Genomic DNA, 25,983 nt, shown 5'->3' with positions numbered 1-25,983 from the left:
CAGCCGGGTCCCCGAAGCGTCCGGGAGGCGCGCAGCCCCTGACCCACCTGGAGTAGTCTCCGCCGCCCCGCCAGAGTCCTGCCCTGGAAATCGTAGTTGCCGCCCGCTCCTGTCTTACTGGGTGACACCGCACAGGCGCTCTCACCCCTCCAGGCCTCAGTTTCCCCATTCTTCCTTTGAAGAAGGCTGGTATCGGTGGAGGCGGATTTGAGCGGGAGGGTGCACGAGCTTCGCGGAATGCGCGGTGGCGGCGGGTGGCCGGGGCCCTCGACACACCCGAGAAGGAAGTGCGAGCCACTCCTGTGCCAGAAAGGGGCTTTTGCGGGATCAGGTGGGTTTGTCAGGTTAAGGTAAGTGTGGTGGGGCTAGCCCATTTTAGAGACGAGGAATAAACCGAGGAGGTGGTGGTGACCTGCCCAGACTTCCCCCGGGATAGAAAGGGGCTGGCTGTTCCGCTCATTCTAACGCGCGGGTGCTGTCTCCCCTCCCCAGGAGCCCGGCGCGACCCCCAGCGGCGCGCCCTGCCCTGGCGCCATGCACTGCGAGGTGGCGGAGGCGCACTCAGACAAGAGGCCGAAGGAGGCCCCCGGCGCTCCGGGTCCAGGCCGCGGGCCCACTGGCCTCGGCGGCACGCACATGGCTTTCAGGGTCACCGTGAGCGGCGGCGGCTGCGTGGATGGGGCCCCGCGTGACCTGCTGCCCCGGCCGCCTGTGCCGCCGCCGTGCGCCCACGACCTCCTCCGGCCGCGGAGCCCCCGAGACTACGGGCCGTCCAAGGCCGCCGCCACCGCCGCCGCCGGGAAGGGTAAGTCTGGCCCCGCCAACGTGCCTGGCAGGAGGTGTGGAGAAATTCGGGCTGCCTGGCCTGGACACCGCACACCTTTGTGGGAATTCTCTGGAGAATTTGGTGGAGCTTTCTCTCGTGTTCATCATTCTCTCTAGTTGTTTGGGACTCGGTTGTCATTATAAAATGATGCCTGTTTAGGAAGCATCTAATTTAAACTCAATAAACCTATTTTGGAGAAGTGTGTGTATAGGAAGTTCAGATTAGGTGATTTTGCTTCTGTGTATTTCTGATAAAAGTTGTGTGAAACTTACAAAAATCTTATAAATTAGGGTGACTAGCAACTCGAGTATCTGAGCTGGCTGCAGGCATATTTGGACGTATTCCAATGGCACTAAATAACAAAAACCAGAGGCCTTCAGCAAGACCTCTACTCTCCTGGAACCTCAGTTTCCCCTTCTGTCAAGTGAGGAATTAATTATATCAGATGATTTCTGGATTCCTGATGGAAAATTTTATGAATCTGTGATCCAGCTTGAGTCAATTTCTGGCTTAAAAAATGGCCTTTCTGAATTTGAAGCTTCAGAAGCATCATCTTTGGTCAGAAGTTCCTTTGCAGTACCCTTCCTCTACCCAGTGAGGCTGGTGGGTGTAAGGTGCAGGCCCCAGTAGGGTTTATGGGCTCAAAGTCAGCGATGATGCTGGCATTCTCATGAACCTGTTCTCATCACAGTTAATTATTATTGAGCCATTATTTATAAGTTTCATGCTGACAGATAATTAACCAGAAATTGGGGAAACTGTTAAGGTGCAGTGTCGTCCCTCCCCCCCACACCTTATTTTCCCCCTGAGAGAAACCAAGGCTTGGGGTTTCATTATTTAAGCTTTTAGGACTTCTTGGTTCTATTCCCAGGTGATTCTCAAGGAAGACAAAAAGTTTCTTTTGGCTCTATAGACATCACTCCTTTAGCATCAGCCCCTGTGACGTAGAAAAGGTAGGATGTCTTGGTTTTAGAGATGAGGGCTTCTTCTGGGTAGAAAATAACTAACTTCCCAATTCAGGCACTGGTAAAATGAAATGAACGTAAACAGTGTTTTTCTTTTTAATGAAAACACCTGACTTTGTAGGAGAGTGCTATTTCTTGTGTCATTTTCAATCTTAGTCTCTTCTCCAACAGATAGGGGTCCTGTTTGGAAGGGTAGACACAGAAAACAATGGCTTTAGAGTATTATTACTGGGATACCCATAGGAGGTGTTCTTTTACTGGGGAGAGAGGAGTGGTGCGCAGCAAGACATGAGTAATATTTGCTGCCCTGAGCTCCATGGCTTGTCCCGCTCCACACATAATCCTCCCTTAAACAGATACCCTCCTGCCACGTTTTAGTTTTAAAAAATCATAGCTGTCGCTGAAGATCGAGTTCTCTGCAGACCTGGTGCATGATTCTCCTAAATGTAGTCTTTGTTTGGAGCCGTGGTTAGAGACCTCTCATTTGGATGCTTTGCATATGATCTTCCTACTTCCATTCTCCCAAACCCCGATTATTGTTATCCACACTCCGCCTCCCCCACCAACGTCTAATATATGAGATGTTTAAGTCAGGATTGTATTTGGAAAGGGCAGAGGAGGATAAAGGGATGGGAGGAACAGCCTCTTTCTTTGTATCCTAAGATGGTCGTTCTGGTTAAACTTTTGTGAGAGGCTTCTAAACGGTTTTCTTCACGGCCTCCAGCGAGGCTAGCGGGGTAGAATTTATCATACCCATTTGAAAGATGAGGAAACTGAGGCCTGAGGGTGGGAAAAGTGTCTCCTGTGTAGCAGGCTACAACGTGGTCTGGGTGGGAGTTCTCTGGCCAGCCTTTGTTCACTGACCTGGGCTGGAAGAAATTTCCAACGTGGCCTCTGTCCTTCCAAGCAAGTTCTTCCTCACAGTCCAGCCCCTCAGTGATCTGAGACAAAATCCGCTTCCCCACAGAGCTTCAGCAGTCCTCTTAAAAATGCCACAAGGAACCGGCACCTCTTACTGCCCCTGCTCCCACCCAGATATTGCCCAGACCATGTAACCCTTTGAATGTTTGGTGTCTAGCTCCAGATCTTAGGTTTATTGGAAACAGATGCAAATACCAATTGAAAAATCTTCATTGACTATGCCCTGCCACCTATGATCTGTGGGAGCTTGGGGGGAAGTTGTTCACTCTCTGAGCCTTAGTTCCCCCATTTGTCAATTTACCGTGAGACCGACTTAGAAGGACTGAGGAGAGCTTTAGTGAAAGGCCCGCCTCAGTGCCTGGCTATTGTGGGGATTCCTCTTGGGGTGTGTTTAACGCGCTCCGCCTCTGGTTTTTCATTTGCATGAGAGGTAGTAATGTCTTCCTCCCAGGGTAAACCTAACAATGGTTGTAAGCATGCTTTATAAACTAAAAAGGTAGAAGGGATCACTGTTATTAATTCATGCTGGGCACCATGCTAGGGTAAGTGATACTTGAGATCAAGGGGGCAGGGAAAGGAGGGAGAATGGTTTGATTTTTAAAATGCTGAATGTGAAGCGCACTCTCGGGTGTGGTGGCCATGGGAAGTTGAGAGGAGCCAAGCCTCAGGTCTTTTGTGGCCACAGCTGCCCAGTGACCGGAGAGAAGACGGTATTGCTTGGTCTGGGGTCAGGTTTCAGATGATCTGCCTTCTGCTTCGGATAGACCCTAAGCCGAGGAAGGGCAGAAGCCCTTGGGTCTAGCAGCTTATCCATACATGCTGGGCTTCTCGGCGTTTCCAGATCTGGAGTCAGGAGGCGCTGGGAATGGTGCGACGTCATGGACTAACATTGTCATCATTTACAATAAGAATCACTATCTGTTTATGGCAGAGTCCCGCTTATCCAGATTCCAAGCAGTTGGAAAGGCCAAATTACCAGATGCTGCATTTTTCTTTCTTAGTATTAAACACCCAACACTGTGCTTTTGGAAGTCCTGACAAGGAAAGAAGGTAAACATCTGGGCTTTATGGAGGCAGACAGCTTTGTGGCAATGGCCCGATGACGCCTGGTCCCCGTGCACAGTGCTGTACGGTTCTCAGCGTGTGTTCCCACACATTCTCTCATCTGCCCTCACGCCATCTGTGCTCTGCCTACCTTGTGGGCTGCTCGCAGGGAACAGATGTAGAGTGCTTTGTGGTCTTTAAAGTGCTGGGCAGATCCTGGCTGTCATTACTACGGTTCCCATTTCATAGATGAAGACACTGAGGCTCAAGGATGTGCTCAGAGCTACAGACAGAAAGTGGCAGTTTCTAAGCCTCCCTGTTGCAAATATTTGATTCTGGTTCCCCAGCTTGTACCTTCTACATGTGTGTTGGCGGCTGAGAGCTGGCCTACTGGATGGCCTCCTGAACGTGCCCAGAGAATTTAAAATATTTTTGCTTTTGGTATTTCTTCTGTCCTCTTTGGAAGGAGTACCTATGGCATAGTTAGAAAACTTCTTAGTTTACCGTTTGTCCAGAGATGCTATTCCCAGACTGAACCAGATAATGAGCTCACTACTTAATTCACAGCGACTCTCTGGGCCCTTTTCACTGTGTGCTGAGATGAGACACGTCCTAGAAAAAAAAAGAGAGGCTGATGATCGTGATACATGTGTGGACACTGCCATTAGTACATAGCCATCGTAACATGGCCGAAAATGCCAAAAAGTAGTCAATCTTGTAACTTAAAAAAATAGCTAGTATATAGATTTTTTTTTTTTTCTTGAAAAAGGAAAACAAAATGCAATTGTAGTTTGTGTGCATGGGCATCAGAGGCCGGCGATGGTGGAGAGTAAATACGATGGTTTTGGTGGTGTTACCTGGTAGAATTTCTTCATCCGAATCAGAAGCCACCGTGATGTCCTGGGGAGGCATTGGAGGGGCTAGCGCATCCCTAATAGAAAGGTATGAGTTATTTTGAAAGCATTTACCCCCTCCGGCTCTGGTGGGCAATTTGCTTGCATTTCATCCATTTTAAAGTGCTGGTCCTGTGATCCGGAAATAATCAGATCCAAATTTTTTCGGTGCTTGAGGTTTCAGAAAAGGGGGAGAGAAACCTGCTGGCCAAATGTCAGGCTCAGTGAGACAAAGAGAAACATGTATGTGTGTGGGTACCCAAACGCGATAGGAATATGTTGCGTCTACAGTCCTAAGAGTTATGTATCCGACAAATCTTTTATAGACATGTAGCGGAAATATAATTCCCAAAGATTCCCCAAGAATCCTGGGCGGCTAGAATTTCTATTCCCTTCCTGCCTCCCAAGCTCTCCAGAAGCTGCTAGGACTTGGCGTACAAAAGGAAAGGAGAACCGTCACATGAGATTGTGACTTAATTTAGGCCTGGTCGTTTCTGAGCAGTTTACCTGTGGTGCTTCGCTGGGCTGAGGTCTCAGGACCCCTTTAGCTGTGGCATCATATTGATAGGCTGTGTTGCTCCATCTGTGATTTAAAAACATTAAGTTTCTTTATATGCTGTGGTTTTCCTTCACACTTCTGAGGAAAGAAAAAAAAGCCCGCGCCGTCTTTGACTTATTCATCTCCCTGCGTTAACATTTGCGTGAGAAGCTAAATGAGCCAGCACACTTATTTTTACAGTGCGTTAAAATCTCATTACAGGCATAAGTGCACAATGAATCATTTAAAAAAATATATTCTTATGTTCTTTGTTCTGGATGTTGCATAATTATCATCATTTTCTTCGGTTTTATTTTGTGGAGTTTGGCCAGCATCCTAGAAAAGGGGAGAAACTAAAGTTTTCAATCCTTTTTTGGATAGGATTAGGAAAAAAAGAAACAAACAAATAAATACCAACTTTATTTGTAAATTGACCAGTGACTATTGCTAATTGTGGCTTTTGCATAGAGAGGATAATTGCTCTTCCTTCCCTCAGTTTTCTTGGAAAAGAATTCCCTTTTTTGAAGCCGGTATGGTGGTATTTCAGCAACCTCACCTTATATATATGATTACGTGTAAAGTTAGATTCCGTGGCTTGCTAATTTATTTTGCTAATATAGATTTGAGTTGCAATGAGTTTGGACCTAGAGAGTTGTGTTGTTTCTTTTGGTAGGGGGTAGTTTATTTTTGAGCTTAAAGAAACAAAGACATTCAGTTCAAGGGGAGAGAAGAAATGAAACAAACTTCTGCAGTGGGCTTTGAAAAATTCAACTGCATTATGCAGAAAGCACAGCTGTAATACCGGGGCCAGGAAAAAAAGAGCAAACTCCTGAAATATTCGTGCTGCTCGCCTTCACTGTGCTAATGATTCTAGCAGTTTAAAAAGGGACTTCTTGTTTATCAACAGTGGCTGCCCGAATTAATAGTTTACAATGAAAAAAAAAAATGCTCTCAGCATTAGAAGCAAAGTCCGGGACTGATAGCTGAGTGAGGAAGGAAAGCAGAAAAGGGGGAGGGTGGTTGTAGCTGTTTTGGTCTCCCTAGGCCTTATTTATAAGAAACTGAAAGGAAACAGACCTGGGATGGGGTGGGGGTGGGGAGAATACAACCCTAACCCAGTGGTCTTACAGTTTAAAGTCACTGAAAGCATCTGTTTTCTTCTTTTCCCCATCTTCCCCTAAACTCCAAAGGGTTATTCCTTCAGAGGGTTTCCGGCGGATCGAGGCGGATTGTGTTAGCATTACAAGCTGTGTTTTTAAAGTCAGCATTTGAGTCAGATGCACTGAGGAGACCTTCAGTCCGCTAACTGAATAATGCATTTCCTGTATGGCCTGAATTTATTTGGTGGTTATGGTTGGGCCTGTCTGGAGTGAACACATGCACCATTGTGCAGCCTCGATGCATGCGGCCTGCTCTTGGCTTTGAGTCTCTGTTTCCCCATCTGTAAAATGGGAAGCAGTTGGATGGGATGATCCATAGTCCCTTCCTGCTCTGATGCTCCAGGATTCCACATGAACTGGACTGGGGAGGTCAAGAAGGATCAAGGGTGTGGGAAGAAGCCACCTTTGTCTCAGACTTGACTTTGCCTTGACTCCTGAGGCTGACCACCGAAGAAAACAGAAGGGGAGGAGGTCAGCTAACCTTACTGAGCACCTACCGTGTGTCAGGCTGGGCACTAAGGCTGTGACTGCATTTAATGAGGCCCAATAACCCTGTGAGAAAAGGAGGCATTATTCTAGTTCTCCATATGGGGCAACTGAGGCTTGGGAAGTTTAAGTGATTCGCCCCAGTAATAAGCTGACTATTTAATTCACAGCGACTAGCTGTGCAGGTAGTAAGTGGTAAAGCCTGGGGTTTGAACGCAGCTCTGTCTGACAGCAAAGCCGGTAAAGCTGGTGTTTCCCCCCCTAAAGCACAGCACTGTCAAGGACGGGCTTGACAACCCAGGCAGTGGCGAGGAGTTGCTGTGGCTATGGAGTGTGCCCCCCACCCCGGGGGAAGGTGGCAGAAGGCCACAGGCTGGTCCAGACAGCTGTTCCCTGGAGCAGCCCTTTCTGAGGCTCTGCTAACCGGCCGAGGTGTGACTTTCTGGGAAGACTGTGTCTGTCCACTTCACTGCGGTAGAAATGGGGGAAAGATAGTGGTTCCCAGTTGTGACATGCGGTCCTCAGGCTAGGACTCTCTGAGGCTGTGGAGGGACCCTCTAGAAGCAGCTCCTTCTCCGAAGCAGTGGCACACACACGTCCCACGGGTTATTGCAGGTTCTAGTCCCTTTTTGAGCCTTTCCCACAGTTTAGGGAGACTCCTTGCCCAGGCCCTGGTTGCGGTCTCCCTTCCACTGCTTCTGAAGATACTTTTGATGTTTGAAGAGAATTCCTCCTAAGCCCCACCATACCTAGTGGTAGAATGCATGCTTCACTGGGCATGGTGGCTTGAGAGCTACTAACAATCATTTCCTATTCAATGATGAGACGAAGAAGGGCTTGGGAGGGAGAACAGTCCAGGAATCAGAACCTGAGCATTTGTTTGTGGGAAATGGGTCTTTTGTGTCAGATGAAGAACGAACCAGATGATCCCTAGGAGAAGGATAAAGTCCTGCTGCTGGTTTGTGTCTGTGGCCTTGCACGAGGGTGCACGTGTTCATGAGACGGTGGACATTCTCAGAGAATCACACTTATTGCAGGAGTCTTTATGGCCCCAGGCTTCTTTGCCTTTGGATGTTGACCCTGAGTCTGAAGGGGAGAGTAGGAAGAAGTATCAGGAGGGCACTGTGGCCGGGCCTCTTCCTACTTGTGTCTTTTTAACAACTAGATTACTCTTTTAGATGTTGTTGCCTTTTTTTTTTTTAAATAACAGGTTTGGTGGAAAATAAAGCTTTAGCAAGAAACCAGGGAGAATTATAAACCTGGCTTTAAAAATACAGATCCCATTTGCTGTTTTAAGCTCTCCAGAGGGCTGGAGATTGGGTTTGTTTTGGAACGTTGCTGGACTATATGAATTACTTCTCTGAGGCTTGGGTATTTAATACCTAGTAGAAGTTTGTATAAGAGCTGATGATGTATTTTGCCGACTTTCCAACCCTGTAAATAAATTACATGTGCTGGCAGAGGTTGCCAGGATCCACTGTGTCAATTGAAGCTTAATTTTTATCCCAAACCACTTAATACTTTTGTCCTAGCGAGTAGAGAAAGTTACCGGGTCTTGTCCAGCAGCGGGCCCATTCCAAGACAGAGACAGCTTCGCTGAATAGGCCTCCGTGGGTCCATGGATCTTGACACAGTTTTTCGGTGATTAAGTAGCTTCAACGCTCTCAAGCCCAACCCTCCAGGCAGAGGATGATAGTATAATTTTAAGTGTATCGTAAAAATGAAACTCAATCGCTTCCACTCCCCAAACCTGCCTCACTCCCCTTCTCTCTGGAGAAAACAGCCATAATTATGTGTTTAATCTCAAGACTGCCTGTGCATTTTATCTTATTTGAGTGCAAAGCCCAGGTAATAACATTGGCATTTCCAGTGCGAAACAAAATAGGGTTTCTAATTTGGAGACACTATTAAATATTTCATGCTTCAACCAAACTCAATTCTTTTTTTCCTATAATAAGTTTAAATATTAATTCTCTGGAATGTCAGATGCCTAAAGCTAGGCATTTAGTGATCTGCAGTTTCAAGTATCTCGAAGAAGGTTTATGAAACAGGATATTTCACTGGGAGGGATGAGTTGTGTGTTTCAGAGATATCTGAATTCAAGGCAGTGTCTTCAGATTTACTTTTTAAAGGGAAAAGGTCGTAAAATAAGTTGCTTTATGTGCTGAAGGATTAAGTGGCTTAGGCTGAAATAACAGCAGGGACTTGACTGTTTTTCCCCCTTATATTTTAACAATGCTTTCTGGGGGAGGGGGTGGGTCATTTTCCCGCCTGCTTGTCTCCTCCTCCATCACCCTCCCCCCCCCCCCCAGCAGCCAGATGGCTTTAATTCTAACCAAATCCCACGCCGAGGCCAAATGATTGATCAAACAGTCATTTGTACTTACGTAGCGCTCTTTGTGAGAATATCTCTGCATTGGAGCTTCTCGCCTGGGTTGGCTCTTCTTGGGGCTTTTAGACGGTTGACTTCCAGCAGACTGAGGGGCTCGGAGAGGCGGGGGGCCCAGGGGCTGGTGGAGAGCGGAAGTCCCAGACCTTGCCATCTGAGAACTCCTTGCTTAGAAACTTTCTGTTACTTCCCATCCCTGACAGCAGGGGTATCCGAGTTTTCTGAATACCAGGACAAAATCTTTCCTTGGTCCACATGACAGCAGTTATATTTTTAGTGTGTGTTGATGGACAAGATGCCTAATGAAGTTATTAGTTTTAAGCCCTCTTTTCAATAGACTGGTATTTTATCATCCACTTACCCATCTGTAGAGACATCCATTTATTCTCTGGACTTTGGTACGTGCTTTAAAGGTTGCCTGTGATACTACAGCTTGGCTTATAGATTGGCAGCCGGTCGGCCAGTGGGAAAAATCTGAGCCCTTTGGTGTGATGTTCCAGATTTCCCAGCAGTCCAGCTCTGTCTCTTGCCGATACCTGCTCTGCTCGTTCTCTAGCAGTGTTGGACTTTTCCTTATGCAGCTTCAGACCTGGGATTTTTCTCTTTACTTGTCTTTCTGTCCTTATAAATCGGGAGCTCCTTCTGATTCATCTCTGTACCCTTGTGTCCAGTACCAAGTCTGGCATGAAGTACATATCCGAGAAACAGAGGGTGCTGATTGAGGCTGTGGGCATGGAACTAGGCTACCAGGTTTGAATCCTAGCTCTGGGGACTAACATGGGGGAACTTGGGGCATGTTAATTGAGCTCTCTGGGCCTTGGTGTCCTTACCTACAGAATGGGGATAATGATAGCAATGCTCTCACGAGGCCATTATGAGGATGAAATGAGTTAATACATGTACAAGTGCTTCAATACAGAGATTGGCCCATGGTATAATGCTCAATAAATGTTGGGATGATGACCATTGTTGTTACTGCTGGCATGTAAATGTTTGGGAAACAGAACCTCTTGGAAGGGCCTTCCTTCCCTTCATTGCCACCAGACTGACCCCTACTTATTCTTTAAGACCCAGCTCAAGTGCCACCTCCTCCCCGAAGCCTTCCCTTTCTGCCTAGGCTGGGTTTTGCTAGAGCTCTGGCACACACACAGCCCTTATCCTTCCTTCTGCTGTAGCACTGCTCACTCCGTGGTGACTTTCTGTTGGCTTACGTGTCTTTGAGAACAGGGGCCGAGTTTCATGATCCCTGCGCAGCCCGGGGTCTGGTTCAGAGTGGGTGTCTAGGAAGGGTGGGGATGGGATCCAACCCAGGCTCTGTCCTCAAGGAGCTTGTAGCCTGTAGAGGAGGAGCCAAGTTGTATGTTCTTGTTTTTCCCACAAGGTTGAACACACACTAAGCTCTCAGTGTACGTGAGACTCTGATAAACGTGAAAGGAGTTCCTACCTGCACACACAGTCATATTCCCTTTCCAGCACCTACTTGGGGCTCTTCATAACGAAGTCTGCCCCTAGCTGGCTCGGGGACCTTGGGCATGTCCTCTCACCTGTCTGGGCCTCCCTATCCTCTCCTTTCTGGGAAAACTTGGCTTCAGTGATCACAGGCCCTTCTGGGTTGTGAACCTTTGGAGTTGGCAGGCCACAGGCCAGATAGAGGAGCTCGGGGCATGACAACTGTCCCAGAGGGGCTGGCCCAGGATTGTAGGTGCTCTCTGCCACACACCCTCCCTCCCTCCTAGGCAAAATTTCAGACATTTAAAAATGTGTCTCATCTTGTGGTTTAACGAGCAGATATTGGTGGTTGTAATACATCTGACCCAAATTTCTCTAAGAGGAAGAAGAACCTTGGACCAGGTGTTGGGACTGAGGACCAGGAACCAGACAGTGGTTCTCTGCAGCCCTACTGAGGGCTGGAAATTGACGTACCTACTCTGGATCCCCAGTCCAGGTCCGGCTTAGACAGAACCCCCGGGGGCATTGTGTCGGCCTACTGGCTTCTCTCCAGGCACTGTTGTGGTTTCGGGGCTCTAAACTGTAAAGCTCTGCCCAAATCATTACTCTTCGTTCAGTTCCCCCCTTGAACAGATGGGAAGACTAAGGATTCAGAGGGGCCATGTTGTCACTTGTGCAAAAATGACCACTTTTGGAGTCATTTGGAGTCAGAACTGGGTTCAGATCCCTTACTACAGCACTTGCTGAACCTTGGGCAAGTTCATTGAACAGTGAGCCTCAGTTTTCCTCATTTGTAAAATGAAGGTAATTCCCGTCTCCTAGGGTTGATGTGGGGATGAAGAGGAGACATCTGTAGAGCACCTAGCTCAGGGGCTAGCCCCCAGGAGGCATATAACAAAAATGAGCTGCTGCTGCTGGTCTTACTGAGTGCAGAGCCGGGACACGTCTTCAGGCCCGACTTCATCTGAGGCTCCTCTATGGCGTGGTACCCTGTCCCCTCACTCTGGTGCTTGTTTTTCTTTTGTGGTGAAGTTAGAAGAGTAAGGACTCTGGAGTTGGAGAGACTGAGGTTCTGAGCTGAGCTCTGGAGGACGCAGATGTGATTGGCTGGCATCTCGGCTTCACCTGGGGCTAGGGGGAGGTGAGGAGCTCTTGTCCCCGCTAAGGTGGGCGTGGGCTGCCTCCGTGTAGTCTCTGACCGGTCCCGGCCCTGGGTCAGTCCAAGACCCTCACACGGCGTGTGGTGGCTCTGGTGTCCAGCAGGAGGGGGAGGGTGTTTGTGGGAAGAGCCAGGAGGCAGAGCGACCCACCCCCTGTTCAGTGGGTCGGGATTTGCCTTCTGACTAATACCCAGTTGGATTACTTTCATTCTACTTCCCAAACTTGTGATGCCATTACTGTTCTGTCCCCACGTCCCCACGCATGCAGGTGGCTTCCATTTGTTGAACCCTGTTGTGAGTAGAGAACCCATAAAGCCGTTTAATTCTTTCTACATTTACTCCTTGTGGGGGAGCATCATCACCCTCATTTTACACAAGAAAAGCTGAGGCCCGGAGAGGCTAAATGACCTGCCCCAAATTCCAGAGCTGGTAGCTGCAAGCCTGGCTCCAGCATCACGCCCTTCCTCACACCTTGCTCCCTCTCTGGGTCCCCCTTCAGCTCCTCTGCACCTCTGCTGCCTTGGGCCGAGGCTTACCCGGGCATCACTGTTGGGAGACCGCCTTTCCAGGAAGCTTTACCGTTTCCTTCCTTCATCCGCCGACTGCCCTTTGTCACTTTTCTCTCACTGAACAAGTCAGGTATTATAGATTCTTGGTTCTTTGTTTTCCTCTGTGATGAGACCGTGGGCTCCTTGGAGCAGGGTCTGGAGTGAACACATCTCGGCCTTGCAGAGGGAGTGTGCATCAGAGAACAGAATGAACACAGGACTCCAATGGAATTCATCTGTCCCTTTTCCAGTCAAGGGGCGCTTTCCTGGGGACGTTCCTCAATCAGATTTTCAGGAAAGCAACCCAGAGTGGATTTGTTTCTGAGCCTCAGCTTCCCATTTGTAAAATGGGGGGCAGTGAATCCCTGCCCAGCCAATTATCAGAAGCCTATGGGATATAGTGTGTGAAAGTGTCCTGAAAACAGGAGGGCCGTTTGGGTTTGCTTGTTGGTTTGTTTATTCATCAAAGTATATTGAATGGCTTCTGTGTCCCAGGTATTGGGCAGGGCCCGGGGACACTGTGGTGGTCTAACAGAGCCTTCGCTTGCGTGGAGCTTGCAGTCTTGAGGGCAGTGGACAGTGGGTGAGTGTGTGCAGGACCCCTCCCAGCCTGGCCGGGTCCCTATTCCTCTTCTGTGCAGCTTCACCACCTTATCACCTGGCTTAATGTCCTGAGCAGACTCCTGAGCTCAGCCAGTCTAAGCCTCATGACCTGGGACCATGTCTCTGAGCCTGGGTTTGCAGGCATATGAAATGGAAGTGTTTGCCAGCTAGCTCCCCTTGCAAAGCTAGTGAGAGAATCAGGGAGGTCTGTGGGAAAGGGCAGGACGCTGGTGGAGGAGGGTAGTCAGTCCCGGGGAGGGGGACCACCTTTGCCAGCCCCTTTCTTGTACCTGTTGCTTGCTTAAGCTTTCCTCTTGGAGGGAATGCCCTTTTTCATCGTCTCTGGGAATATAGGCCAAGAACTTTCCTTTTGCGAAATCTTCAGAGTCTTTCCTGTCCCAGCCTCACATGCCTCCCTCCCCCACTGCTCCCAGTCTCTCCCAGTGGCTCTGGCTGCTCATACAGGAGAGCTCTTTGCTAGGGAGACCCAGAGACCAGTAAATTCCCATTGTGTGATACTGGGCACGGAGATGGGGCAGTGGGACTGTTAGGGACCCTCCTCTCCCCCACTCCCCATTTTCAGTATGTTGCCACAATCATTTATTGAGTACGGCCAGACACTGGATTATCTTTTTTAATTGATGACTTGAAATAAAAATATTTTTCCCATTTTTGCATTCCCACATCTTCGCCAACACTTGGTATTGTAATTCTTTTTAAATGGAGCCGTTCTGGTTAGTGGATGGGTGGTGGAATCTGTTTTATTTATTTATTTATTTATTTATTTATTTAAAGATTTTATTTATTTATTTGAGAGAGAGAATGAGAGAGAGCACATGAGAGGGGGGAGGGTCAGAGGGAGAAGCAGACTCCCTGCTGAGCAGGGAGCCCGATGCGGGACTCGATCCAGGGACTCCAGGATCATGACCTGAGCTGAAGGCAGTTGCTTAACCACCTGAGCCACCCAGGCGCCCGGAATCTGTTTTAATTTGCATTTCCCCAATGGGCAGTAACGTTGAACGTTTTTCCACGTGATGATGGGCCACTCTTATACCTCTTTTGTGATGTGCCTGTTCAAGGCGTTTACCTATTTTTTTATTGAGTTGTCTTGTTTTATTATTGAGTTTTAAGTGTTCTTTTGTATATTCTGGAGAGAAAGCTTCTGTCAGTTATATGTATTGTGAATATTTTAACTAGCCTGGGGTTTGCCTTTTCATTTTGGTCTTTGAAGTTTTCTTTCTCCTTCTTTTCTTCTTCTTTTTTTTTTAAAGATTTTATTTTTAAGTAATCTCTTCACCCAATGTGGGGCTCAAACTCACAACCCCACGATCAAGAGTCCCACGTTCTACCCACTGAGCCAGCCGGGCACCCCTTCTTTTTCTTTCTTTTTTAAAGGATCATCTTGTGTAATTTTTTTTTTAAGATTTTTATTTATTTATTGAGAGAGAGAGAAAATGATAGAGATCATGAGAGGGGGGAGAGTCAAAGGGAGGAGCAGACTCCCTGCTGAGCGGGGAGCCCAATGTGGGACTCGATCCAGGGACTCCAGGATCATGACCTGAGCCAAAGGCAGGCGCTTAACTGAGTGAGCCACCCAGGTGCCCCAGGATCATCTTGTGTAATCTTAAACTATCCTGTGATGTAAGTTTTATGGGACACTTTTAAAATTGAAATTAATTACAATTAAATAAAATTGAAAATCCAATCCCTCAATCATATGAGCCACATTTCAAGTGCTCAGTAGACACATGTGGCTAGTGGCTACCTATACTGGATGGAGCAGATGTGGAACATTTCCATCACCACAGAAAGTTCAGTTGGACAGCACTAGTCTAGAATATCATTCTTTAATTTATTCATTTGTTCAGCACATGCTTCCTGGAGCCCTATCATATGCTAGGCTTTATATCCAGCCCAGGATAAGTAGGTGTAACCCAGGCTCAGACTCTCCCTTGGGGAGGGCAGGCAGATGGACATAGTAGCTTAGCGGTAGGGCCAGCATGCTGGTTACCAGGCCTGGCTCCTGTTGGGGATGGGTCGTGAGTCCTAGGGTCTGTCCTGATCTCAAGAGAGCTCACAGGTCAGCACTGACAAGAGAGGTATCAGAGCAGACTTTCTGGAGAAGCAGCATTTATGGGGCTGGTTTCTGCTGGTTCCCCACAGAAGCAGCCCAGAGAGGGCAGATGGTTCACGTAAGGACATCTCTGAAGCCGGAATCACGCTCAAGTCTTCCTCCTGGCTCCCTGCTACAGCCTTTCAGATAGGAGTGCCTTCTTGACTTCTGACAAATTGCTTTCTGTTATTCATAATCCTGCTTTGGGAGGTGGATTACCCTTTAAAAGATAATTTGGCTTGTTTTTATTCTTTATTTTTAATTTTTTTCTTTATTTTTTTACTTGTGTCAGCAGTGTATACTTACTGTAGAAGAATTGGAAACTATAGAAACATACACAGTTGGAAATAATATTTGCTTATAATCTTACTCCCCCCCTTCCCCGCCCCCCCCACAATGGCCGCCATTTACATTTTGGTATATTTCATTTGTCTTTTTTATTTATTTATTTATTTATTTATTTATTTATTTTTAAAGATTTTATTTATTTATTTGACAGAGAGAGAGAGATCACAAGTATGCAGACAGGCAGGCAGAGGGAGAGGGAGAAGCAGACTCCCCGCTGAGCAGGGAGCCCGATGCAGAGCTGGATCCCAGGACCCTGAGATCATGACCTGAGCTGAAGGCAGACGCTTAACCGACTGAGCCACCCAGGCGCCCCTGTCTTTTTTTTTTTTTTAAATACTTTATATTAATTATATTTTTTGTATCCTCAAGATCATTCTGAATATAAAATCTTGTGTACTTATTTTTAAACTCAACATTCTATCTTAATAAACCTCTTCCACGTTATTAAAATTCTTTGTAAACATTCAAAAATACACGCATTTTATTAAATTTGTCAAATCATTTTAAATAGGTGGTCCCTTAAAATAGTTTAAAATTCAGAAGACCCAAAAAGGGTTCTTAGGAAAAGCCTTCCTCTTCTGCTTTTTTCCCCTGCCCCGTTCCCACTGCCAGTAACAACCAGCGATGCCTGGCCTCTCAGCGGGAATTAATGCCTATACAAACAAATCTGTGTATACATTACTTGTACAGTGCATAGTGCTTAGAATTTTTTACCTCCTTCCTTCATATAGACAGTGCTGCAATGAACAACTTTACGTAGTAATCCCTGTTTGCACCTCCGGTTATTTTCTTAGGCTGGATCCCCAGAGATGAAAATGACTGGGTGAAAGGATAGTAACATTTGACACACATTATCAAATAGCTTTTTAGAGGGTTGTACCAATTTTCCCAACTGCAGGCCACGTCCTAGAGAACTTACTTCCCTGCATCTTCATCAGCGTTTCCAGAATAATTTCCTAATTTGAAGGTGGAGATGACATCCGGTTATCATTTTGTTTTACATTTATTTGAATGTTAGTATAGCAGCACATTATATTGTGTGTGGGTTCACAGTTCATAGCTCCTCTTTTGCAAGTTGGTATTTACATTGGGGTCTGAATATTTTACTTATAAAATTTAAACATTTATTATTCCATATACGTAGACGGTAAGCTGAGCATGTTAATGCTTGTTCATCGTATTTGTTGCTAATATTTTTATGAGTCCACTGTTTAAAGTTTTTAACGATGATTTTAAAACAAAAATTTGAAATTTTTTTTATAGTCGTATTTTCCCAAGACTTTCCTTTGTCATTTCCTTCATTGCTCTTCTTTTTGCTCTTCTGTTGTTACTATCTTTGGGAGTTTGTTTTATTAACATTCTAAAAATAAATTTTTATGGGCGCCTGGGTGGCTCAGTTGGTTAAGCGACTGCCTTCGGCTCAGGTCATGATCCTGGAGTCCCAGGATCGAGTCCCTCATCGGGCTCCCTGCTCAGCAGGGAGTCTGCTTCTCCCTCTGACCCTCCCCCCTCTCATGTGCTCTCTCTCATTCTCTCTCTCTCAAGTAAATAAATAAAATCTTAAAAAAAAATAAAAATGAAAAAAATAAAAATAAATTTTTATTTTTAGCGAAATAATGCTAACCAGTTTTTTAAATCGCCTTATGAGGAGAGTGGGTCCCCGTACCTTCGTGGGCGCCCTCTTGGGGGGCAGCTGCCTTCAGCCAGGGCTGCTGGGGTGCGCATCTCCAGGGGGCGCCACTTACCCCTATCTATAGGAACGATGCTCCCCAGACTTGTGCAACACCGTGGCACTGCCTTCAACTTACTTGGTTGTCTTTTTCTCGTATTTTCTTCCATGTGTTTAGGTTACAAAAACAAAAATAAGAGCTAAACATGGTACCGACTATGGTCCAGTCATGGTCTAAGCACGTTACAAACGTAATTCCTGTAATTCTCCCAACAACCCTGTGAAGGCGTTACTCTTATTTTCCCGGATTTGCAGACCAAGAGACAGACTCAGAGGAGGAAAGTGACTTGTCCAGGGCTACACAGCTGGTGAGTGGTGAAGTCCTAACCGTTGTGCTCCACGTCTCTAAGTAAGATTTGTAGGGCTGTCTCTGTGTCCCTTGTACCCATTGTTGACCTATTCACCTGTTATGACCAATGAGGATTCCGATCTCTAAAGCCCCGCCCCCAGCCCAGTTCTTTCCCCGCCTGCACGCCCGCCACTCCATCCTGCGGGGGCTGCCACACAGTCTTTGCTTGAGCCTGTGCGCAGTGAGGACTGGGTATAATCCCCTGTGGGGATTTTGCTCTCTTGGTTCTGGCTGAGACCCCACAATAGGTATTGACCAGAGGCACTGATGGCTACCTTCTAAAGTGGGACTTTACTGTGTTCTAAAGCGGGGCTGTAGGTGCCTAAACTAAACTGGGGTTTTCGAGATCCTTACCTGGCATACCCTTGGGTTGGCGTGGATTTCTCCAAATTCTCCAAAGAGGGGATTTCTTCTGAGGCAGTTGTTGAAAAAGCTGTGACGTTTTCTTCTCCAGGGAGGGGATGGTTTTCTCCCCTCCACAACTCAAGTGAGGGGGTTCTAAGACCCACTCAGAGAGCCTGGCACAGCCCCTGAAGCTGAGGAATGACTGTGTCTCTCCATGCCTGATGGTGTCGAAGAGGAAAGCAGCGGCAGAGTGAAGAGGGTGGCTGTGCCGTAGACGCTTGTGACAGGGCATAGGGTTGTGTTCTGGGGGACCTGCCTGATGGTTGTTCTCAGACCTACCCTCTCTGCCCAGGATGGCTTCTTGCCAGGCAGAGGTGAGAGAGACTGGAGGTGTCCCACGGGATACAGTGGGGTGGGGGGTGTCTGCCAACCAGGGAGCTCTCCCACTGAACAGCTGAGTCCACAGAGCTCCCACAGTGGCAGGCAAGGGGAGTCCATTCCTGCCACAGCAACAGACAAGAGTAAGAGGACTGGAGACGATGCCCCTTGCCCTGCCCAAAGTCCCCAGCCTGAGGCAGGCCCGAAGTGTGGGAGGGGAGGAGCTTCACTATAAATGAAGCTCAGGGTTGAGGTTATTAATCTGGGTGGGACATCTTAGTTAGTAAACCGAGACTGTCGGGGGACTGAAGTGTCTGGAAGATGGTTTATGACCTAAGAATGATCCAACGAGTTACGGGGACTCCCAGAGACTTCTCAGGGGTGGGGATGGGGGGCAAGTCAGCAGGTTGGGTTTTAAAAGGGACAATTGCGGGGAAGTGGGACTTGGGAAGGGGGAGGTAATGATAAATTGTTTCTATAGCTCTCTCTGGGGTCCACTTTTTCAGCATAGTGGTTATGTTTGGCACAGAAGGTGGAATCAAGTCCTATACTATGGGAACTTTTCCTTTGGAGTGCAATACTTTGTTTTCCTGGGGTTCTTCATTTGCTAGTCTTATATTTATGTATCTGTTACCATTTCTCCCGAAGTATTCCATAAGTTTTGTGGCACCCGCCAATCATACTTTCTCAAATGCGCAAACACATCAGGTTATCTTCGTTCCATGTCTCCCGCACCTCAACAAAGTAAGAGCTATTCTACTGCACAGCTGACCTCCTGGGACCCCTCTTTGAAGCTCTCCTATGTAGGACTTCCCATTTCATAGTTCACGCCTGTATCATGCACTGCAACTGGTTTAAGCGGAAAAGAGATTTTTTTTTTAAAGGATGCTGGGTGGCTCTCATAATTGCCTACTAAGGCTAGAGAACCAGGCTTGGACGCTACATAGCCAAGAACCTTATTCCAAAGCCTGCCACCGGGCTGTGCAGTGAAGACAGTGGGTGCCAGACTTTGGCAGCAGAGCAACGGTCCCTGGTCATTGGCTATCGCTGACTGCTTGTTTTTATGTGAGCAGTTGGAGGCTGCAAAGGGAGGCTGGGAAAACATGTCTTTTCTTCATTCAACTAATTTTTATTGAGCACCTACTATGAGCTAGGCACTCTTCTAGATGCTAGGAAAGTAAGCAAACAGGCAAAAAAATTTCTGCACTCATGAAACTTACATTCTAGAAGGGGGAAAGGCGCAATTATGAAGTGAACAAGTTGAATATAAAGTTTACCAAATGATGGTACATACTATGGAGAAAAAGCAAAAAACTGTGGGGGACTGCTACTTCACTGGGTGCTCATGATAGGGGACATGGAGCAAAGGCAAAGGATGTGAGCGATCAGATATTTTCAGCTTCTGTGTCTATTTTCACTGTGCCCGCGCGTGCGTGTGTGTGCATATTGAAGTGGAGTGGGGGGGTATGCCTTATAAGGTGAGTAATTTTCCCAGTAGAAGAAAGGTATTCAGATGCTGGGCACCCAGAAAGAAAGGCAAATGCCCTTTGCATTGTATTTTCTTGTTTTCTTGGTTTAACCCTATAATTTGCTGGAGCGCATCCTCCAGTGACTTTGTTAAGAGGTCAGTAAAGATGTTTGTCTGAAAAGTGTCTCATTCTTGATGGTTTGGCTGGGGAATTTTGATAATAATAAGAACTAAAACTTCAGTGCTTATTACTATGTGTTAGGCATAGTTGACTTGGATTCATCCTTACGCCAATCCATTAAAGTGGGTGGTAGAGATTATTATTGTGCTTGTTCTACAGATGAGGAAACCAGTGAGGTTAAGTAACTTGGCCAGGGTCACATAGCCAGTGAGTGTCAGGACCATGATCAGAACTCAGGCATCCGGCTTCAGGGCTGGTCCTGTTAAGAATTGTGACAATAGGGCGCCTGGGTGGCTCAGTTGGTTAAGCGACTGCCTTCGGCTCAGGTCATGATCCTGGAGTCCCAGGATCGAGTCCCGCATCAGGCTCCCTGCTCAGCGGGAGTCTACTTCTCCCTCTGACCCTCCCCCCTCTCATGCTCTATCTCATTCTCTCTCTCAAATAAATAAATAAAATCTTTAAAAAAAAAAAAGAATTGTGACAATACTGTCCCCTTGCCTTACGGCTTCCCTCCTTGCTGTGGACAAGTCTGGTGCCATGATTCCGGAGGCTTTACCTGGGTTCCTTCCCCACCCCTCTTCATCCGTTTTCTAGAAGATTTCTGGATATTCTCTCCATCCCTGGTGTTGTGAAAGTTTCCAGTGATGTGCCTTGATGTGGGTTTTTTCCCATTAATTAGACTGGGTGCTTGGTGGGCCCTTTGTTTGCATCATGAATCTGGAGATTCAAATTTTTTTCCATACCACATCTTCCTTGTCTTTTTCTGGAAATCCTACTAGTTGTATGTTTGCTTTCTGTATAGATCCTCTAATTTTCTTTCTTTTTTTAAAAAAGATTTTATTTATTTATTTTACAGAGAGAGACACAGTGAGAGAGGGAACACAAGCAGGGGGAGTAGGAGAGGGAGAAGCAGGCTCCCCGCCGAGCAGGGAGCCCGATGTGGGGCTCGATCCCAGGACCCTGGGATCATGACCTGAGCTGAAGGCAGATGCTTAACTGCCTGAGCCACTCAGGTGCCCCATGGATTTTATTTTTTTAATTTTCAATTTATCATGATTATGATTATTATTTTGATTGCTAGGATTTTAAACCATCTTTTCTCCTGTGCCCTGGGTTCCTGTTTTCCATTTGATTGACTGGGCTCCTACTTCCAGGTTACAGGCTGTGACAATTGTCTGGACCTTATAAAGACATCACATTATACTAACCCTCCTGCTCTTCACTGTCGCCCCTGGCGTCCTCCCTGCCCACCTCGCCTGCTCAGAGGCGGTCATTACAAGCACTGTTTCCAAAAAGCCATTCTTCTCACCGTCAGGCCCCCCGCCCTGGTTGAGACCACACCCCCACGCCTGCCTGTTGGATGATGCTGGAGGAGACCTCCACATGCCCGAGGATCCGCCTGCCTTGTCAGCTCAGAGCTCCGGAGGGCCTCCCCACAGTCCCCCTCCTCACTGGGTGCTCCTGAAGCCCTGCTTTTGTCAAAGGCCAAACCATCTGCTCTCATTTCCCTCGGAGACTTGGCCCCGCGCGGTTTTCTCTCCTGCAGTGCACGTCTCACCTGCTCCCGGCTCCCGGCTCGCTGCCAGCAGCATCCGGCCGTACAGTCTGCAGCCAACATCCCTGCCTCCATGGCTTGCTCCCTCCTGCGCCAGCCCCACCGCTGCTTCTGCTGAAGGGGAAGCTTCCTCAGAGACCTGTGTCGGTGTGCAGTCTCCCTTCCCTCACTTTCATGGCCCTGCCCGCCCCGTCCACACACTGCTCACTGCTCGTCAAGCTGCCCTGTGGCCTCCGCGTGGCCTGATCTAGCCATCCTGCCCGTCTCCGTGCCAGGTCCCTGCAGCAGCGTTCGGCACGGGGACAGCTCCGGGTTCTCTCTGCCTGCTGCCCTGCCCTGGCCGCCGCTTCTCGGGGCCCCGGCCGGCTTCTCCACCTGAGGGCCGGAGTTCTAGTGGTGCTGGCCTCCAGACTCCGTCCTGCCACGTCTCCGCCACCGCCTGCGCCATGCCCCTCCCGGGTGCTGCTCTCCTGGTAGCTGCCGGAGCCACCCCATTGGCCTCCCTCACCATCCCTGCCTCCCTGTAGCTCATTCTGTCCGCTGCAGCTGGGCTGAGTAGGATTTCAAATGTAAATCATACCACGACACCGTGGACACTAAGGCCCTCCTTTGGTTTTCTGTGCACCTGCCCTGGACTACCAGGCTGAGGCAACGTCCATCCTCATGGACTGCGCCCCTCTCTGCCTCCCTCCTGGCACTTCGGCCCCGCTGACCTTTCTGTCCTCTGAGCACAGTAATCTTGCCCTTCTGTTAGGGCCTTTGCATGGCTTGCTTGCTCTGCCCCATGCGCTTTTTCACGTGGTGGACTCAGGTGTCTGTTTCAACCTCACCCCCTACCCAACTCCTTCTGTGATTTTTAACTCCGTTACATTTTCATCAGGGCACTTGTCGCTGTTCCGATCTTCTTGTTCACGGTGGGTCATCCTTCACTTTCAAGAATGGACACTTTGAGAAGGAGGTACTTCACTGGGGCCTAGGGTGGAGCTTGCAAAGAGTAAGCTTCTGACCCCGGGTGGGTGGAGCGCGCTCCCGTTGCCATCGTGCATCTCTGAATATTAGTCTCCCTGAGAGGCAGGGCCGCTCTTCATCCACCTCCGTGCCCATCTCTGCACAGGGCCTGGTGCAGCATCCGTGGAGGCTGGGTCCCTGTTTGTTGGGGGAAAAAAGGCATTTCTTGTTATTCTTGTGTAGGCCTTAGTTTTGATGCTGACTGCAGCTAGTATAATAGAAAAGGTGGGGGACCGGGGTGCCTGGGTGGCTCAGTCAGTTGAGTGTCCGACTCTTGGTTTTAGCTCAGGTCATGATCTCATGGGTCATGAGGTTGAGCCCCATCAGGGGATTCTCTCCCCCTGCCCCTCCTCCTCACTCTCTCTCTAAAATAAATAAATACATCCTTAAAAAAAAAGAAGGAAAGAAACGGCAGGGGGCCATGGTGGACCTGAATTTCCACATGGCCTTGAGCACTGGGGCTGCCATGTAAAATGTCTCTGTTTTCTCCTCTGTAAAATGGGATGGTAGTCCATGCCTGGGCCCCTGTGAATCTCAGGGGAGATACAGGGTAAGAAAGGACCTAAAACAACTATCACAGAGGGGATTTGTGTAACTTGTTCTGCAGTTCAAACGCAGTGACCATTTATGAAGCACCTACTGGGGCTAGAATAAGCTGCTGTTCTCATGTTTCCATAACTCAGTGAATCTTTCCGACAATCTTGTGACGCTCCTGGTGATTTTGCTCCCGAAAAAGCTGAGGCTTGGAGGAGATACATGACTTGCTGGTACCTCGTGGAGCTTGTCCTGCCTGCCTCTGTTTTCTTAGGCTCACCTCTGTCTCCTACTGGGCTTGGATCTTGTCTGTCTTTAGACCAAAAAAAAAACAAAAAACAAAAAACCCAAAAGAAAACAAAACTCCCCAAATCCAAATTGCTGGATTTTTTCTTTGTTTCTAACTTTTTGGAGGGAGGGGAGGATTGGGGAAGGTAGGGGAAGTGGGGACAAGGTCTTAGGACTCCCCCTGTCCAGCCCGATCCCCGAAGCCAGGGGTGTGGGTGGCAGGCACAGCAGGAAGAGGCCCTCCAACACCCCGTGGGTTCGTGCGTTTCCAGATGAGTTAGCTGCAGTCATAGGGGCTCTACCCTCCCCGCTTTAAAAAAAAAATCTCTTCTCTCTCTCCTCTCCTCTCTTGCTCTCTGGCATGCACTCTGTCTGCCTGCCTTTGTACTTGGTCCCTTCTTTCTCTTGCTGTTTTTTTTTCTTCCTTTTTGGTGTCTCTCTACTGTCTTTACTTTCTCTTTTTTTCCTCTGGCGCTTTCCATGTCTTTCTGTCTAGGCTTCTCTCTGCCTCACAGCCTGTGTTTTGTCCTGCCTTCTCTCTGTTTCTGCCTTTTGGGTCCTTATTCCCATTTAGCTTCCCTCTACCTGCCCCTTCTGGCAAGTGCCCCTTTTGTGGTTATGAGAAACAAGAATCTCTGTGGTAGCCTGTGATGGCTCTTCCCTGCCCCTGAACTGCCCTGGGAGAAACCTGTGAAGACACAGAGCCCTGGGAGAACTGGGCACAGTCCTGGGGGCAGGGTGGGAGGAGGGCCGGCCTCCCAGGTCACTCTGGCTGCAGGCCCCTGGGGTAGGTCTGAGGATGACCCCACTGCCTGTGACCTTATTCAGTTAGGGGACGCTCATTGACCCTCTCTCTGTTCAGGTTCTGTGCTGGGCACTGAGACACCACCATGCCCTAAAGGGGCCTTTGGTAGGGACGTGGAGTCAGAAAGCACTTGCTGTGGTGGGTGATTATCAGTTACATACACAGGAGACCTGCAGGGGCTTTATGAATCCTGCTGTGGGCGCAGGCTTCTCCGCAGAGGGGTCGCTTGAGCCAGGCTTTGAAGGATGAGGAGGCCTTTTACTGGGTGGTGAACAAGGACAAGGCCTTCTAGTCTAGGCTCTCTTATTCTCTCTCTCTCTCTTTTTTTTTTTGAGGGAGAGAAAGTGGGGAGAGGCAAAGGGAGAAGGAGAGAGAGAGAATCTTAAGTAGGCTCCTCACCCTGAGATCATGACCTGTAGGCTCTCTTATTCAAAGTATGGTTTACAGGGGCGCCTGGGTGGTGCAGTTGGTTGGGCGTCCAACTCTTGGTTTCAGCTCAGGTCATGATCTCAGTGCCATGAGATAAAGCCCCACATCGGGCTCTGCACTCACTACTTGAGACTCTCTCTCCCTCGCCCTCTGCCTCTCCCCCCATGCTCTCTTTCTCTCTCCTTCCCTTTCTCCCTCCCTAGCTCTCTTAAATAAATAAATCTTAAAAAAAACAAAAAACAACAATGTATGGTTTGCAGACTAGCAGCATGGGTGTCACCTGGGAGCTTCTTAGAAACGCAGAATCCCAGCCCCACCCCAGACCTACTGTATCCAAATCTGCCTTTTTTTTTAAATTTTATTTTATTATGTTAATCACCATACATTACATCATTAGTTTTTGATGTAGTGTTCCCTGATTCATTGTTTGCGTACAACACCCAGTGCTCAATTCAGTACGTGCACTCTTTAATACCCATCACCAGGCTAACCCATCCCCCCACCCCCTCCCCTCTAGAACCTCAGTTTGTTTCTCAGAGTCCATAGTCTTTCATGGTTCGTCTCCCCCCCGCCCCCCCCCCCCGATCCGCATCTGCCTTTTAAGAAGATTTCCAGGCGATTCGTGGGCACACCAAAGCTGGAGAAGCACTGCTGTAGGCAAAGACTTGTGCAAAGGCCAGGTTGCGGGGAGAGCCCGTGTGTTGAGCAGTGGGGAGGAATTTGGTGTTGCAGGAGCAGAGATGTGGCTGAAGGTGGCCGAAATGAGGCAAGAAGGGAGGATTGGACTCAAACTGCACTGGTCCTTGGATGACCCACTTAAGGATGAGAAGGGAGAGAGGCTATATCTGCTGTTTCCCAGACCTGCCAGACCTATAGACCCACAGGCCGCCGTGTCCGCAAAGACCTTTCAGGATCATCAGTTCCTATCTTTGCATGAAGTGAAAGGGGAAATTGAAGTCCAGAGACTCCAAGTGACTTGCTTAAGGTCACACAGCAAATAAGGGGCAGGATAGGACAGCTGGTGCTATTTGGGGATGTATTTGTTTGTGATAAGAATGATTGCTGCTGGGGCGCCTGGGTGGCTCAGCCGGTTGAGCGTCTGCCTTCGGCTCAGGTCGTGATCCTGGGGTCCTGGGGTCGAGCCCCGCATCGGGCTCCCTGCTCAGTGGGGAGCCTTCTTCTCCCTCTGCCTGCCGCTCCCCCTGATTGTGTGCGCGCTCTCTCTCTGGCAAATAAATAAATAAAATCTTTAAAAAAAAAAAAGAATGCTGCTTAGTAGGGTCGCACTGTAGGCCAGGTGTGGAATCAGGTGCTTCCTGATGGGCCAAAGAAATAGGTCTTTCCCCTTTTGTGATCTGAATTTAACACACGGGAACGCTAAGGCTCTGAGAGGTCAAGTCACCTGCTTAAAGGACGAGTGACTGGAGAACAGAGCTGGGCTCTGCATTTATGTGTGGCTGACTCCAGGGCG

The 25,983-nt window shown here is 48.3% G+C and overlaps 1 protein-coding gene across 1 annotated transcript in view; it reads left to right on the top strand.

Moving 5' to 3' along the window:
- Positions 1-534: 534 nt before the first annotated feature.
- The window catches only part of GLIS1 (GLIS family zinc finger 1), a 222,848-nt gene continuing 197,399 nt past the window's right edge, over positions 535-25,983 (top strand). The window contains exon 1 of the mRNA XM_021683917.1: positions 535-805. Coding sequence (XP_021539592.1) covers positions 535-805 — 271 coding nt within the window. The remainder of the gene's footprint in view (positions 806-25,983) is intronic.

Source organism: Neomonachus schauinslandi, chromosome 4 (genome assembly GCF_002201575.2).
Source record: "Neomonachus schauinslandi chromosome 4, ASM220157v2, whole genome shotgun sequence".
NCBI lineage: Eukaryota > Metazoa > Chordata > Mammalia > Carnivora > Phocidae > Neomonachus > Neomonachus schauinslandi.
This window is presented reverse-complemented; position numbering and strand designations above follow the sequence as displayed.